We start from the raw sequence: 15,883 nt of genomic DNA on the forward strand, positions 1-15,883 counted from the left end.
CAGTTCCATGCAGCATTTACTTGTGAGAGATGCAGGTGGTTTTTCCTCTTGGAATCTGAGGTGCAGAATCTAAGGGGGGAACTGGCAGCACTGAGGGCAGCTGCAAACATGGGGGAGAACAGGAGGCTCACTGAGCAACCACTGGCAGGGGCCGGTGTAGTGGGGGGTGGAGAAGGGACAGTGGAGGTTAATGAGGGAGACAAATTTGTAACAGTTAAGAGGGGAAGTAGGGGACACAAGGGTAGGGGGGCTGGTTCACAGCTTGTACAAACCAACAGATTTGCCGCTTTAGGTGAAGATGCTGGGGAAGGAAGCTCTGAGCTAGCATGTATGGAGCAGGCTGACTCTCAGAGCACCCTGGGAGCCGGCACCTCTAATACAGGTGGGGGGAATAGTGCTAGGAAGGGAAGGCAGGCTATAGTTGTAGGGGATTCAATTATTAGAAAGGTGGATAGGGTAATTTGTCGCAAAGACCCTACATGCCGAACTGTGTGTTGCTTGCCTGGTGCTAGGGTTCGGCATGTGGTGGAACGAGTGGACAGATTGTTGGGAGGGGCTGGGGAAGACCCGGCGGTCTTGGTACACATAGGTACCAATGACAAAGTTAGAGGAGGGGGGGGGGGAAGTCCTCAAGAACGATTTTAAAAAGCTAGGTGCGAAGTTGAGGGCGAGGACTTCCAAGGTAATTCAGAGATATTACCTGTGCCACGAGCAACATTAAGGCGGCAGCGGGAGCTTAGGGAGATTAATGCGTGGCTGAGAGATTGGTGCAGGGAGGAGGGCTTTGGGTTTCTCCAGAACTGGGCTGATTTCTCAATCGGCTACAAGCTCTTTGCCAGGGATGGGCTGCACCTCAATGATGATGGGGCAGCTGCTTTGGGGGAAAAGATGGCTAGCGGGTTGGAGGAGATTTTAAACTAGGAGTGGGGGGGGAGGGTGCAGCGGGAAATTCTGTGGTAGACAGGATAGATGAGGTAGTGGGCATAGTAAGGGAAAATGGGAGAGGAGACTTGCTTCGGGATACTGATAATGGCAGGGAGGCCCATAAGTTGTTTACAACTCACGCCGGAACCAGTATTAAATGTATGTTTACCAATGCAAGGAGTCTGACTGGTAAAATGGGAGAGCTGGAGGTACTGGCGTTGGAGCGGAAATATGATGTGATTGGAGTTGCTGAAACTTGGTTGAATGAGTCTCATGACTGGGCAGTTAATATTGGGGGGTATGCATTGTTTCGGAGGGACAGGGGCAATAGAAAAGGAGGAGGGGTGTGTCTGTTCATTAAGCAGGAATTAAAAGCAAATATTAAGGAGGAAGTGATGGGGTTAACAGAGGGAGCTGAATCCTTATGGGTTGAGCTTCTTACAGATAGTAAAGAATCTACCAAACTAATTGTAGGGGTATGCTATAGACCCCCTAATGTAAGCGAAGAGATGGAGGCCCAGCTCCTGTTGCAAATAGAAAAGGCTGCTAGTTTGGGGCAAGTGATAATAATGGGGGATTTTAATTACCCTGATATTGACTGGGGCAATAGTACTGCCAGGACAGTAAATGGGAACAAGTTTATAAACTTGCTGCATGACAACTTTATGTCACAAGTTGTTGAGGAGCCAACCAGGAACCATGCTATACTAGATCTAGTGATCTCTAATGACCCAGAACGTATAGCAAATGTGCAAGTGGTTGAACCCCTGGGTAATAGTGACCATAATGTTATTTCATTTGATGTTTGGTGCAGGAAACAAATTTACACGGGGGCAACAAAGACACTGAATTTTAGGAAGGCAAATTTTAGCTCCTTAAGGGCAGCGCTTCAGGGCATAGATTGGGGCATTATGTTTTCTGATAAAAACACAGAGCAGAAATGGTTGTCATTTAAAATGATATTACATCATTACTGTTCTCAATTTATTCCATTAATAAGAAAAAGTAGAAGTGTTAAGAATCACCCTATGTGGCTTAACTCTGAGGTAAAGAAGTTAATAGGGAGAAAAAGGAAAGCTTTTAAGAAATATAAGTCAGAGGGGACAGTAGCTGCGTTTAGTGAATATAAACACTGTAACAAGTGTTGTAAAACAGCAATCTGGAAGGCAAAGATAGAAAATGAGGAGCACATCGCGGCCGAGGCCAAGACTAACCCCAAAAAGTTTTTTAAGTATATTAATAGTAAAAAGATGCAGGTTGAGGGTGTGGCCCCATTGAGTTATAGTAACAATATGGTTACAGCGGATACAGAAAAGGCAGATGTGCTTAACCAGTTCTTTTCTTCTGTGTATACAGTAGAGGAGCCAGTGGGCCAAGTCCCACCCAATAGCTGCACTGTTGCCTCAGCTCCAACTACACAGTGGTTGGCACAGGATATGGTGCTTAAAGGGTTACACACGATAAATGTAAACAAGGCACCTGGGCCAGATGGAATACACCCTCGGGTACTGAGAGAGCTAGGGGCAGAATTGCAGTGGCCCTTGTTTCTGATATTCTCAGACTCTCTTTCATCAGGTATGGTACCTAGGGATTGGAAGAAGGCGAATGTCATTCCCATATTTAAAAAGGGAGTAAGATCTCAGCCTGGCAATTATAGGCCTGTAAGTTTGACATCCGTGGTGGGCAAGTTATTTGAAGGCTTGTTAAGGGATCACATTCAAAATTATGTAGTGGAGAATGGCATTATGAGCAGTAATCAGCATGGCTTTATGAAGGACAGGTCATGTCAGACCAATTTAATTGCTTTTTATGATGAGGTAAGTAAGAAGCTGGACAGTGGGGATGCAGTAGATATAATCTATTTGGATTTTGCCAAAGCATTTGATACCGTTCCCCACAAACGACTGCTTTCTAAGCTAAGGTCTATTGGTCTTAGTGAGGTCGTTTGCACATGGATAGAAAACTGGCTACAGGATCGGGTACAGAGGGTGGTTGTTAATGGTACATTCTCTACTTGGAATAAGGTCCTCAGTGGGGTCCCTCAGGGTTCTGTACTGGGTCCACTTTTGTTTAATTTGTTCATAAATGACTTAGGGGAGGGTATTATGAGTAATGTATCAGTGTTTGCAGATGACACAAAACTCTGCAGACCAGTCAATTCTATCCAGGATGTGACATCCCTGCAGCAGGATCTTAACCAACTGGCAATCTGGGCAGCTAAGTGGCAGATGAGATTTAATGTGGATAAATGTAAGGTCATGCACCTGGGATGTAAAAATATGCAAGCCCCGTATACCCTTAATGGGACTGCACTAGGCAAATCCATAATGGAGAAGGACCTTGGAGTCCTTGTAGATAATAAACTTGGCTGTAGCAAGCAATGCCAGGCAGCAGCTGCAAGGGCAAACAAGGTTTTGAGCTGTATTAAAAGGGGTATAGATTCACGGGAGGAGGGGGTTATTCTTCCCCTTAACAGAGCGCTGGTAAGGCCCCATCTAGAATATGCTGTTCAGTTTTGGTCTCCAGTGCTCAAACGGGACATTATTGAGTTAGAGAGGGTCCAGAAAAGGGCAACTAAGCTGGTAAAGGGTATGGAAAGTCTCAGTTATGAAGAAAGACTGGCCAAGTTGGGTCTGTTTACACTGGAGAAGAGGCGCTTAAGAGGTGACATGATAACTATGTATAAATATATAAAGGGATCATATAATAACCTTTCTAATGTTTTATTTACCAGTAGGTCTTTCCAACGGACACGAGGGTACCCACTCCGTTTAGAAGAAGGGAGGTTCCATTTAAACATTCGGAAAGGATTTTTTACAGTGAGAGCTGTGAAGTTGTGGAATTCCCTCCCCGAATCAGTCGTGCTGGCTGATACATTATATAACTTTAAGAAGGGGCTGGATGGATTCTTAGCAAGTGAGGGAATACAGGGTTATGGGAGATAGCTCTTAGTACTAGTTGATCCAGGGACTGGTCCGATTGCCATCTTGGAGTCAGGAAGGAATTTTTTCCCCTCTGCAAATTAGAGAGGCTTCAGATGGGGTTTTTTTGCCTTCCTCTGGATCAACTAGTAGTTAGGCAGGTTATATATAGGTATTATGGTTGAACTTGATGGACGTATGTCTTTTTTCAACCCAACTTACTATGTTACTATGTTACACATTTATTGGCCATATATACATATTTGCTCACTGTGTAAACACACCTTGTGATATTTACTGAGAAGACTATCCAACGCTTCAGCCTGGCTCTGTCTTCCAATGTTAGGTTTGTACAGGTTGAAGTACTTCCCATGTCGATGTTCTGCTAAAACTGCTGAAAACATTGTCCCACGAGCCTTTAAAACAAATCATAAAGTATACTCCATGGTCTGCAAACACAGTCATTTAGTAAAACACAATTTGGGGGCAGGTAAAAGCTTATTCTTCTATACAGTATACCTATTCCTTATTCTGATAAAGCTCAGAAATCCATTAGTGGTTCTCTTACCGTCATGATGAATAGGATTTTGTTTGACTTTGTTTCAGACAATAAATTATCCATGGACATTGGTGCAACCACAGAATCTTTTGTTCTGAGCTGCAAAGTCCGAATTGTCTCAGAGACATCAAAAATTTCACATACCCTGTAAGACAGGTAGAAGCCTTCGTGTTGGTCTTTAAGATTCTGGTATTTTTCAAGTGCTTTTGCCCAGCTCATCCCCCGATCAACACTGATCTGTTGATGAATAAAAATGTTAATGAAACAGCTGCATTAAAAAAATTACTTCTTTAAACTAACAATTTAATTTTAAATAAAAGTAATAGTGTCGAGGTTGGTAAAAAAAAACAACATGCTTTTAAAGCATTCAAGTTAGCTGGGACAGCAGAAACTTTCATCATGTACAAGGAAAGAGATGGAAAGGGGTATTGCAGCTAGGAGTAAAAGGAATTCAAAATTATTTTTTAAATATCTACTTAGTAAAAAAAATGAAGCAAGAAGGGGTGGGAACCTTATTATCACAGGGGGTTCAGTTGGTTCATGAGAACGGGGAAAAAGCAGAAATACCGAACATTATTTTTCATCTGTCTATACAACTGAGGAGCCAGGCTTCCCTTTTAATAGACCCAATCCTAGTAATATAACTACTGATGCATGGGTCACTCGGAAGGTAATTCAAATAAGACTCGAACATGTAAGGGTAAACAAAGGTCCAGGACTGGATGGTATTCATCCCAGGGTATTAAACAAGCTTAGCGCTGTGATTGCCAAGCCTCTTCATGTAATCTTTCAGGATTTATTGAGGTCTGGCATGGTGCCGAGAGACTGGCGAATTGCTAATCTGGTGCTGTTATTGAAAAAAGGATCCCGTTCTCAGCCTGAAAATTATAGGCCTGTTAGTCTGACATCAGTGGTTGGAAAGCTTTTGGAAGGGGTAATAAGGGATAAGATACTTAGATTGCAAATCACAAGACTATAAGTTTGTGCCAGCATGGTTTTATGCATAACAGATCTTGCCAGGCTAACTTAGTTGCCTTTTATGAAGAGGTGAGCAGGAACCTCGATGCTGGAATGGCACTAGATGTCAACTACTTAGACTTTGATAAAGCGTTTGATACAGTACCTCACAGAAAGTTAATGATAAAATTGAGAAATATTGGCCTAGAACATAATATTTGTAATTGGATAGAGAACTGACTGAAGGATAGATTACAAAGACTGGTGGTAAATGGAACATTTTCTAATTGGGCCAGTGTTGTTAGTGGAGTACCGCAGGGATCAGTCCCTGGTCCTTTACCTTTTAACGCAGGGGTCGGGAACCTTTTTGGCTGAGAGAGCCATATTTTAAAATGTAATTCTGTGAGAGCCATACAATATGTTTGGCTGCGGATGCTGCGGATGCTGCGGTGCAAGGTAGGATGGGTCCCAAGGACACTGATTGCGGATGCGATGCAGAGGAGGGTGTGGCCTGCGCTCAGCAGATAGAAGACATGTTCTAAGGCTTAGAACACGTCTTCTATCCGCCGAGTGCAGGGGCAAGGTAGGGTGGGTCCCAAGGATGCCGGATGCGGAGGAGGGCATGGCCTGCACTCGGCAGATAGAAGACGTGTTCTAAGGCTTAGAACACGTCTTCTATCCGCCGAGTGCAGGGGCAAGGTAGGGTGGGTGCTAAGGATGCCGGATGTGGATGCGATGTGGAGGAGGGCGTGGCCTGCGCTGGGCAGATAGAAGACGTGTTCTAAGGCTTAGAACATGTCTTCTATCCGTCGAGCGCAGGCCACGCCCCCTGTTATTTTTTTTATTAAAGATTTGGCAGCGAGCCAGATGCAGCCATCAAAAGAGCCACATCTGGCTCGCGAGCCATAGGTTCCCTACCCCTGTTTTAACGTGTTTATTAATGACCTGGAGGTGGGCATAGAAAGTACTGTTTCTATTCTTGATGATACTAAATTGTGCAAAACTGTAAGTTCCATGCAGGATGCTGCCACTTTGCAGAGCAATATGATTAAATTGGAAAACTGGGCAACAAAATGGAAAATGAGGACAACTTCAAAGTTATGCACTTTGGTAGAATTAATATAAATGCAAGTTATCTACTAAATGGTAATGTGTTGGGGGTATCCTTAATTGAGAAGGATCTGGGGATTTTTGTATATAACAAGTTGTCTAATTCCTGGCAGTGTCATTCAGTGGCTACTAAAGCAAATAAAGTGCTGTCTTGTATATAAAAAATGGCATGAAAAACATGATTTTGCCTATTTATAGGTCTCTGGTAAGGCCTCACCATGCGGTGCAGTTTTGAGCTTGAGTCCTTATGAAGGATATTAATGAGCTGGAGAGAGTGCAGAGACATGCAACTAAACTGGTAAGGGGGATGGAAGATTTAAACTATGAGGTTAGACTGTCAAGGTCGGTGTTGTTTTCTCTGGAAAAAAGGTGCTTGCGAGGGGACATGATTACTCTGTACAAGTATATTAGAGGGGATTATAGGCATATAGGGAATATTCTTTTTTTTCCCCATAAAAATGATCGGTGCACCAGAGGCCACCCCTTTAGACTAGAGGAACGGAGCTTCCATTTGAAGCAGTGTAGGTGGTTTTTCACGGTGATGGCAGCGAGGTTGGGGAACGCCCTTCCTAGTGATGTTGTAATGGCAGATTCTGTTAATGCCTTTAAGAGGTGCCTGGATGAGTTCTTGAACAAGCATAGTATTCAAGGCTATTGTGATACTAAAATCTACAGATAGTATTGATGTTGGCTTATATAGTTTATGTATATGAGTGTATAGATAGGTCAGTATAGGTTTGTGTGTGCTGAGTTTACTTGGAAGAATTGAACTTGATTGGCTTTTAAATGTTTATTTTGTGTGCTGCTGGTGCCAGTAAGTCAAGTGAAGGTAAAGAATACACCTCACAGAGATGTCCTACCCACCGTGTAAAATACTACTTGTCCATCCTGAGGGTGTCCAGGTGTCATGAAAGTCTCTTTACTCTCTTGGTAAATCTCATCCACTCCAGGGGCCAGATCTGAGGAATAAACAAAATTTGTTGTCACAGCATTTTTCATATGCAATAATCGTTGGTTCTCATGAATCAATGTTTCCACAATAATACATAATTCTTACCCAATATGCCCATGTCATATTTTCCTTCCTTTTTGTCCTTTTCAATAAGATAATCAAATGTATCAGAAAAAAACTGGAAGAGGCTGTTCTGCTTATGAACTTCAAGCCCAAGCATCCGGTTGAGGAACTTGGTGACTGAACATTCTGCAATAGCAAAGGATAATATGTGTATTGTATTAACAAGAGAGGCACAGAAACTGACAAGAGAATGATGAATAAAATTTAAAAAAACACAGAACGAAAGACTGAAAAACAGATGTAGACATTAAAGAAAATAATTAATAAAAAGAGGACTAATCAAAAGAACACAGACTGAAAATTAATGGGGGTGGACCTAACCAAAGAGGCACTTGCACTTACCCTTATCAATAGCATTATGCTTTGTTTCCCTGCAGCAAATCCCCACAGACAGAAGCCCTTGCTTTATTTCTAAAGGGAAGAAAAGAATTAAGAGGGGTAAAAAAAAATTCTAAATATTATAACTTAAAGGAACAGTAACACCAAAAAACAAAAGAGTTTAAAGTAATAAAAATATAATGCACTGTTGCCCTGCACTGGTAAAATTGGTGTGTTTGCTACAGTAACCCTACTATAATTTATATAAAAAGCTGCTGTGTAGCCATGGGGGCAGCCATTCAAGCTGGAAAAAAGGAGAAAAGGCACAGGTTACATAGCAGATAACAGATAAGTTCTGTAGAATACAATAGTGTTTTATCTGTTATCTGCTATGTGCCTGTGCCTTTTCTCCTTTGAATGGCTGCCTCCATGGCTACATAGCAGCTTATTTATATAAATTACAGTAGACTTTCTGAAGTAAACACACAACTTTTACCAGTGCAGGGCAGCAACACATTATATTTTAGTTAGTTTTATACACTTCCATTTTTTGGTGTTACTGTTCCTTTAACAGGTGGTATAAATGCATAATCAATTATAAATACTTATGGGGAAAACATATGTGCAAAGAACAAAGCCATTCTAAAGGAGGCATCAACATAATTTTAGGGGAAAAAATAATAATATATCATGATATGCAAAAAAAAAAAAAAAAAAAAAAAAAAAAAGCAAAGACAAAAGAACTAGTAATTAACTATAAAATAGTTCATATAAATAAATACTGAAAATGGATTTAAAGGAAGAAGAAAAAATTAACCATATGTGGACGGTAAAAATCAGGCATAATAATGAAAGGTGCGAGACACCAGGAATGGGTTGTAAAAAAGCAATCAATGGCATAATTGCGTGGGACTGTAGAAAGAGTCATCTCACCCTGAAAAAATTCTTTAGAACTTCCTGGATAATCCCTTGGAGGAGGCACTTCTCTCTGTGTCTGATTTAGAATAGCAGACAAAATCTGCTCGAGAGCCCTTGTCCCATACTGTGGGGGAAGATGATAAAAAAATTTTTTTTTTTAACATGTGTAACACTAACCTGCACTACTGTACAGTAAAGAATGTCTGGAAATATAACAACGACAAAAGCAGTATGTACTGAAATTAGGCCTGGAAAAGACACTGATCACTCCTTACTGCTGAGGGTACAATTGAACTTTTAAGATACAGAGGAGAAAGCATATGGCTCAATAGGTACTTACTATTGACCAAAGACTATTCATCTTTATACTTTATTTCTTAATTAAGAAATTAATTAATTATGCTGACAAACTAGACATGGAATCTCTACAGCATAAACCACAAAAACTATGACCTTCATTCATACCTTGTTCTCAAAGTTGTACTTGCTCAGATCTCTGGATTCTGTGGCTCGCCGGTCCCCATGAGTCAAAGCTCCCTGATAAGGAAGAGAAATGTGTAAATTGCATGGACTTTCCATCCAAACTTCAAAAACATACAGGCAGGTTAATTGTCTCCTGATCAACCTGATTGTGTGGGCTGTATAAATGTTACAGGACTTAGGCTGCCAATGCTGTACATCTAAAGGATAATAACAGAAAGATATTGCTCACCAGACTCTCTAGCCTTTTTGCTACAATAGAAGCAAATCTCTTTTCTCCTGCTAGTTCTGAGATTAGGAAGACATACTCAGGAGCAGACACCTGGTTGGAACGATGAGTGCGGCCTGTATCAAACGTATAGAGTGCACGTTACTTTCAAATACTATGAAGTCATATTAAGCTAGGTAGGTACATCATGTGCAGAGTGAAAAGAACAAAGTTGTGCTTTAAAAGAAAAAAAGATGAGACTTAGCTATATTCTAATTAATACGAACCATGATAAATACACATAAGAGCATGAAGGCAATTATGTACAATTTTGGTAATTTAAGATCCTCACCAAACTGCTGAATGGCTCTGTCAGCACTCCATGGAAGCTCAAGTGTCATGTGGACACGTCGCCGCTTGTTAGGGACTCGCTTGTCTGCTTGAAGAGAGATCCCAGAACTTGATGCCTCTGAGATTATTGCTACCAACTGAGAAGAAAAGAAAACATTGTAGCAGTGTCTTTACAGAGGAAAGAAAATGTTACGTGAGAGAAAGAAAAATGCGGACAGTGAAATTTATATATATATATATATATATATATATATATATATACCGTATATACTCGAGTATAAGCCGATCTGAATATAAGCCGAGGTACCTAATTTTACCTAAGAAAACTGGAAAAACTTGTTGACTCGAGTATAAGCCTAGGGTGGTGGTAATTTTTTTTTTTTTTGTTCTATACTGTACTGTATGTGTGTAGGTTTAAATTACGGTACTGGTAATTAATGATAATTAATAGCCTTTTTCAAAGTGAATAAACAGCACACAAAGACCCACTGACACCTCCAAGCGGGTGCATAATAAACATAAATAAAAACAAACAGTAAAACAGTAATGTTATATCACAGAAAATAATAACACAAAAAAAAATATAACAAAAATATAATTATGGGACAGGTTAAGACATAATAGGACATTCACAAGAAAGAAAAAGAAGTGTTTCAGACCTGTTTTGCTTAACTGCAACCCTCCTGTAATGCCGAGTGTTACATGGTATGGGTGCGCAGGTTTTTATTTAGGTAGGAAGGAGAGCAAGTGACAATGTCACTTATACATTAGTATTCACTGAAACGCAGAATGTACGCTTAGGCCATATAGAAAAAATAACTACCTCGAGTATGATCCCCTGCCAGTGGTTCCTGCTCCAGCCCGCCCTGCCAGCTCCATAGACTACCTGTGCGCCGGTCCCCTGCCAGCGGTTCCTGCTCCAGCCCGCCTGCCAACCCCACAGACTACCTGTGCGCCTGTTTGCGCTCTTCTGCGCGCCGCAGTAGTTCCTGGGGCGGAAGTGACGTCACGCTCCCCTGCAGAAATCCCGGCCTCGACTTCTATGTAGACAGGAACTACTGCGGTGCGAAGAAGAGCGCAAACAGGTTGTCTGTGGGGTTGGCAGGGCGGGCTAGAGCAGGAACCGCTGGCAGGGGAGCGGCGCACAAGTAGTCTGTGGGGTTGGTGGGGCAGGCTGGAGCAGGAACCGCTGTCAGGGGATCACACTCTAGTATAAGCCGAGGGTGACTTTTTCAGCACATTTTTGGTGCTGAAAAACTCGGCTTATACTCGAGTATATACGGTATATATATATATATATATAAAATGTGTGTTCTAAAATAAGATGGTGTGTTCTAAAATAAGATGGACCTTTCTTTGCTCTCTGCTTCATGTTCTCAAGTGTGCTGAAATTCTCCTTCATAAAAAAAACTAAGTTAGAACAGTTCTAGTCAAGTGGGGGGCCAGGGACTGCCTTCTTTAAAGTTTTATTGAGCCAATTATTGAATTAGTTAAAGTTTCCATCAGTAAAGAGCACATTTAAATGTGCCCAAACATGGTTCAGCTGCTCTTTGACTGATCTGCCCACATACACTATGCCACATAATGTATTGCCCCCTTTCTTTCGTTCATGCAGAGGACAAACAATGCAGCAGGAGCTCTTCAACCCCTCATCTGATGTGGTGCATGGGAAATTACATTTTCAAACCTGCACGACTACAAAACCAACCGATACCAGTCATGATCAGAGGGTTACCATGCATGCATCAATAACCATACAAGAGAAAGTTTTCCTTTGGTCCAACTAAATAAAATGGCAACTCTAATCACATGGTTATCTAAGTATTTATAAAGAGTTGGTTTGATGGGTCAGCCAACTCTAAATAACTAGCTATGGGAGGGGGGGTTATTGTAAGTTTATCAGGGTGTGGTTAACACTGATATCTTTTTCCTGAGAGTCAGAATAGAGACCCAAGGAAAGAAGAGGGTTGTTGTGAAGGGAGCGAGAGATGCTAAAATTCTTGGTTGAAAAAAAAGTTTAGACAAAATGTCTGTATCCCTTTTAGCTACTAGTTTCAGCAGTATCCTTTCAATGTATTTTCTTTCTGTATCAATGTATATTCCTTAATGAAGACTAAAGGTCCCCATACACGGGCCTATAGTAGCTGCCGATATCAGTCCCTAGGACCGATTCGGCAGCTAATCAGCCCGTGTATGGGCACTCCCGACGGGAGTTAGAAAATCTAGTCGGATCCGGGACCGCATCGGCCCGTTGATGGACCATCGGACCGACTTTTCCTATGCCCATCGTAATAACTTGATCGTTTGGCCCCAGGGCCAAATGATCGAATTATCCTGGGTTCTCCCGATATCGCCCACCCGTAGGGGGGGATATCGGGAGAAGATCCGCTCGCTTGGCGACATCGCCAAGCGAGCAGATCTGCCCATGTATGGGGACCTTTAGCAAAAAGCAGATGCATGACACTAGCATAAATATTTTTAGCACAACTGAATGCAGGAATAATGTATGAACATATAAGAAAAAAAGTAAAGGTGTAAGTAGAAAGATCTTTAGAATGCCTTCAGTTAAGTAATCTACCTTTTCTCCGTTCATGAAACGTTCCTTTTCTCTTAGATTTACATTATCTATGGATAGATTCTGCTCAGCTCGAGATTCAAACTGAACAGTTCTGTCACTTTTACGAACCACACGACCCTTTCTCCCAGTCATCTGCAAGGAATAAAAGGGAAATTTGTATCCAACTGGTGCATAGGAAACTAAAAAAATAAAGTATATTAGGAAACTAATATTTACCTCGGCCACCTTTTCTGGACCCCCAAACTGATCTATAAGCTCATCCAGAGTATTAAGAGGTAATTCCTTTCCTAATGTCTCAACTTTTGCTAGAAGCTCCATCTTCAGACGGTCCACTTCAGGAACTAATGGAAATTAATTAAATGGATTGATTGACAAGATATTAAAAAACTGTAAATTAAATTATATAAATATCATATGTAAATAAAAAAATGTATACATTAACTAAATAAAAGGTCCAGATGTCATGTAGAATATTACACCAAAATGATAAAAATGTTGCATGACTTCAACAAAATCTTTTTAAAAATATTAGCAAACCATCACTTGACTTGCTTGAAATATCTATTGAATACCAGGGGTAGCTAAGGAAATTAGTGTAAACTAACACACTGCCAGATACTGCAGTAAGTCTCCACTTATCAGACCAGATATCTAGCTGATGGAATATGTCGAGAAAGGAGACCCTTTGTCCTGTTAATTTATCTTTTTCAACTAGCTCACATCACATATTTGGCTTCCATTTCCATTATCTATTCTACTGAGAACAGAACTAGCTACACAAGTGAATGCAGAAGTTATCTCAAGACTTTTGCATGGAGAAGAGCAGTTTAGGAATGTGCCTACATGCAGTTCTTTCATACTTCATTTTTTAAAATGTCTTGCCTATTCATGCCTAGTATTATTCCTGGGAGGCAGCCTAATTGCTCATAAGCTCCTTTGGCTTACTCTCCTTACACACATCATTTTACCCATCAGCAAGATATTTTCTAGTATATTTCACACAGATGCCAAAAAGCAACTCACCACGATCAGGAAGAGTCATTCCATTCATTGTGCGTTCTATATAAATTACATCATCATCTTGAAATGACTCAGGTGAAGAGTTGAAATCACTATCCAACCCTCCTTCAGAATCCGAGCTGCTTTCCTCACTGATACGTATTAATCCCAGATCTCCACGGGACATCTTTCCACTGCGAGGCTTTCCTCTCCCTAAAAGACAAAGTGTTAATTACCAAATAATTCTGAAATAAAAACATTAACCGAGGAAATACAGAAACTATGCAAAAGTGTGCAATGGTAAATTAGAGCAATTGGTTGCCTGGATTTTTTACATACGTTTTCTCTTTTGCATGGCTTTTTCACGTTTTCTTTTTGTGGATGGGAAATGTTTAAGTATCAAAGACCTGAAGACACCCCTAAAAGAATAAGTAATTAAGAAGTTAAGTAAGAATGAAGAAAAAAAATAGCCATGTGCTGGTGCTAGAAAACACCTACAGCGCCCCCTTGGAAGGTCTCATTGCTTTATTGTTATAGTACTAAGTCACAGTGCATTTAGTTTTTGTTTAGACCGGTAAACATAAATATACATTCAAAATTAAATCCCATAAAAACATGTAAACATCCAACAGGCTAAATACATTGTATACATACTGTATGTTCTTCTCCACTACTACTACATACAAATGTTAGGATGTTCCCACTCACTCTGCCGCTGAAACAAAGCAATCAAGATGACCATCATTTTCATCCATGACTTCTCGTGTACGAGCTTCTCCTGTTGACTGCAAACCAATGACCACACACTGTGGGATAAGTGACAAGACAAAATGGAAGTTTTAGAAACTGTATGCAGTAACAGGGCTATCAACCACAACTAATTAAAACACAGTTTTTATTTGGAACAAAATACAACTCATTTAGTTTGTGAAAATAAACATTAAAATAGTAACGATAGAACTGATAACAGCTATAGCAAAGAATAACACTTTCATTTTCATTCAGCAAAATGAATAATTAATGGTCAAAATGGTTCATTTATACCTCTTCACTAGCAAATATTTTCACTTAAAATCTAATTCCTTGTCTAAATTCATATGTCTCTTACCTTGCCCTTTGCAAGTTCTTGCTTGACTAGAGTCACAAGGCGTTGCACTTTAGACGCAATGCACAAATACTTGAAAAACCGCTGATGAGCTGACCAGAACTGGCCCCAGAGAGATTTTCGTGACTCTAATCCTAACCAATCTGCAGCAGTCTGGAAAACAACTAATGCTTCTGCCCACTGAAAAGACAAAAATATAATAAAAATGGCATGAAGGTAAATTCAAGGGAAAGCAACAATTGTAATACAAGATTTATACAGTCAGAATACTATTTGTAGAACTCAAAACATTTAAATTCACAAAGCTTTTCTACTTACATAAAAATGTAGGGAATCACCAATGACCCCTTTTATTATAATATACTGCCTTCTTGCAAAACAATTACTTTCCAAAAAATGCTACAAATTGATATAAAGGAAAGCAAAGTTCTACTAAAGACCAGCTCGCAACTTATCCTCAGAATAAGAATTCCTTCCTAGCACCAAACATGCAACTGAAATACTTTCTAGATCTATTAGTATTGACTATGTAACAAATCTGTATTATCTATATTATTTGTGCTAAGAAGTGACTCACACAGTGAGCCACCACATCTTGTCAGTAGAAAAGCTGCATCAATTAAAATGTTTTCTGTTGTACAGGCATTATGCTTATTGTTTTTGAATTTGTTTTTACCTGAAACTTAGGGAGAAATTTATCAAATTGAATTATGGTTCAAAAACTTGAATTTCTGGTATTTATTAAGTGGAAAAAAACCTGAAAACTTGAATATCTTAAATTTAACATTTGGCAAATTTTTACTTTCAAGCTTTTTGTTTTCTTTTGCGTGTAAACCCGAAAATTTGAGGCACTGCAGTTTTTTAATCACATGATTTGTCCTTAATAATAAATAAGCATGCATTCGATATGGGAGTTTACTCTATTTTGAAATTTAAATTCAAATTCACAAACTCAAAAAATAAGCCCATTAGTGTAAGTGCAAAAACATTGTAACAAACATTAATAGGGTGGTTCACCTTTAAATTAACCTTTAGTATGTTATAGAATGACCAATTCTTAGCAACTTTTTAATTGGTCTTCATATTTAGGTTTTGAATTATTTGCCTTTTTCTTTTCACTCTTTCCAGCTTTAAAAGGGTCACTGACTCCAGCAGCCAAAAACTATTTTTCTGTGAGACAGTTTTATTGTTCATGTTACTTTTTATTATTAGTCATGTTCCAGTTTCTCATTCAAACCACTGCCTGGGTGCTAGGGTAATGTGAACGCTAGTAACCATATACCTGCTGAAATTCCAAACTGGAGAGCTGATGAACAAAAATCTAACACAAAAAATCACAGAAAATAAAAAGTGAAGACCAATTGCAGATTGTCTCAGAAT

General features: G+C 40.0%; 1 protein-coding gene across 4 annotated transcripts in view; it reads right to left on the minus strand.

Moving 5' to 3' along the window:
• sbno2 (strawberry notch homolog 2) overlaps nt 1-15,883 on the minus strand; it is a 61,362-nt gene that overhangs the window by 6,810 nt on the left and 38,669 nt on the right. For all 4 annotated transcript variants that reach the window (XM_018096879.2, XM_002937381.5, XM_018096883.2 and 1 more), the window contains 15 exons: nt 14,507-14,683; nt 14,107-14,204; nt 13,738-13,817; nt 13,423-13,611; nt 12,616-12,740; nt 12,400-12,531; nt 9,823-9,958; nt 9,495-9,607; nt 9,248-9,319; nt 8,798-8,906; nt 7,889-7,957; nt 7,529-7,672; nt 7,336-7,430; nt 4,549-4,641; nt 4,130-4,261 (listed from right to left, as the gene is read on the minus strand). In XM_018096879.2, coding sequence (XP_017952368.2) covers nt 4,130-4,261; nt 4,549-4,641; nt 7,336-7,430; nt 7,529-7,672; nt 7,889-7,957; nt 8,798-8,906; nt 9,248-9,319; nt 9,495-9,607; nt 9,823-9,958; nt 12,400-12,531; nt 12,616-12,740; nt 13,423-13,611; nt 13,738-13,817; nt 14,107-14,204; nt 14,507-14,683 — 1,764 coding nt within the window. The remainder of the gene's footprint in view (nt 1-4,129; nt 4,262-4,548; nt 4,642-7,335; nt 7,431-7,528; nt 7,673-7,888; nt 7,958-8,797; nt 8,907-9,247; nt 9,320-9,494; nt 9,608-9,822; nt 9,959-12,399; nt 12,532-12,615; nt 12,741-13,422; nt 13,612-13,737; nt 13,818-14,106; nt 14,205-14,506; nt 14,684-15,883) is intronic.

The sequence above is a fragment of the Xenopus tropicalis genome, chromosome 1 (assembly GCF_000004195.4).
Source record: "Xenopus tropicalis strain Nigerian chromosome 1, UCB_Xtro_10.0, whole genome shotgun sequence".
In the NCBI taxonomy this organism is placed as follows: domain Eukaryota; kingdom Metazoa; phylum Chordata; class Amphibia; order Anura; family Pipidae; genus Xenopus; species Xenopus tropicalis.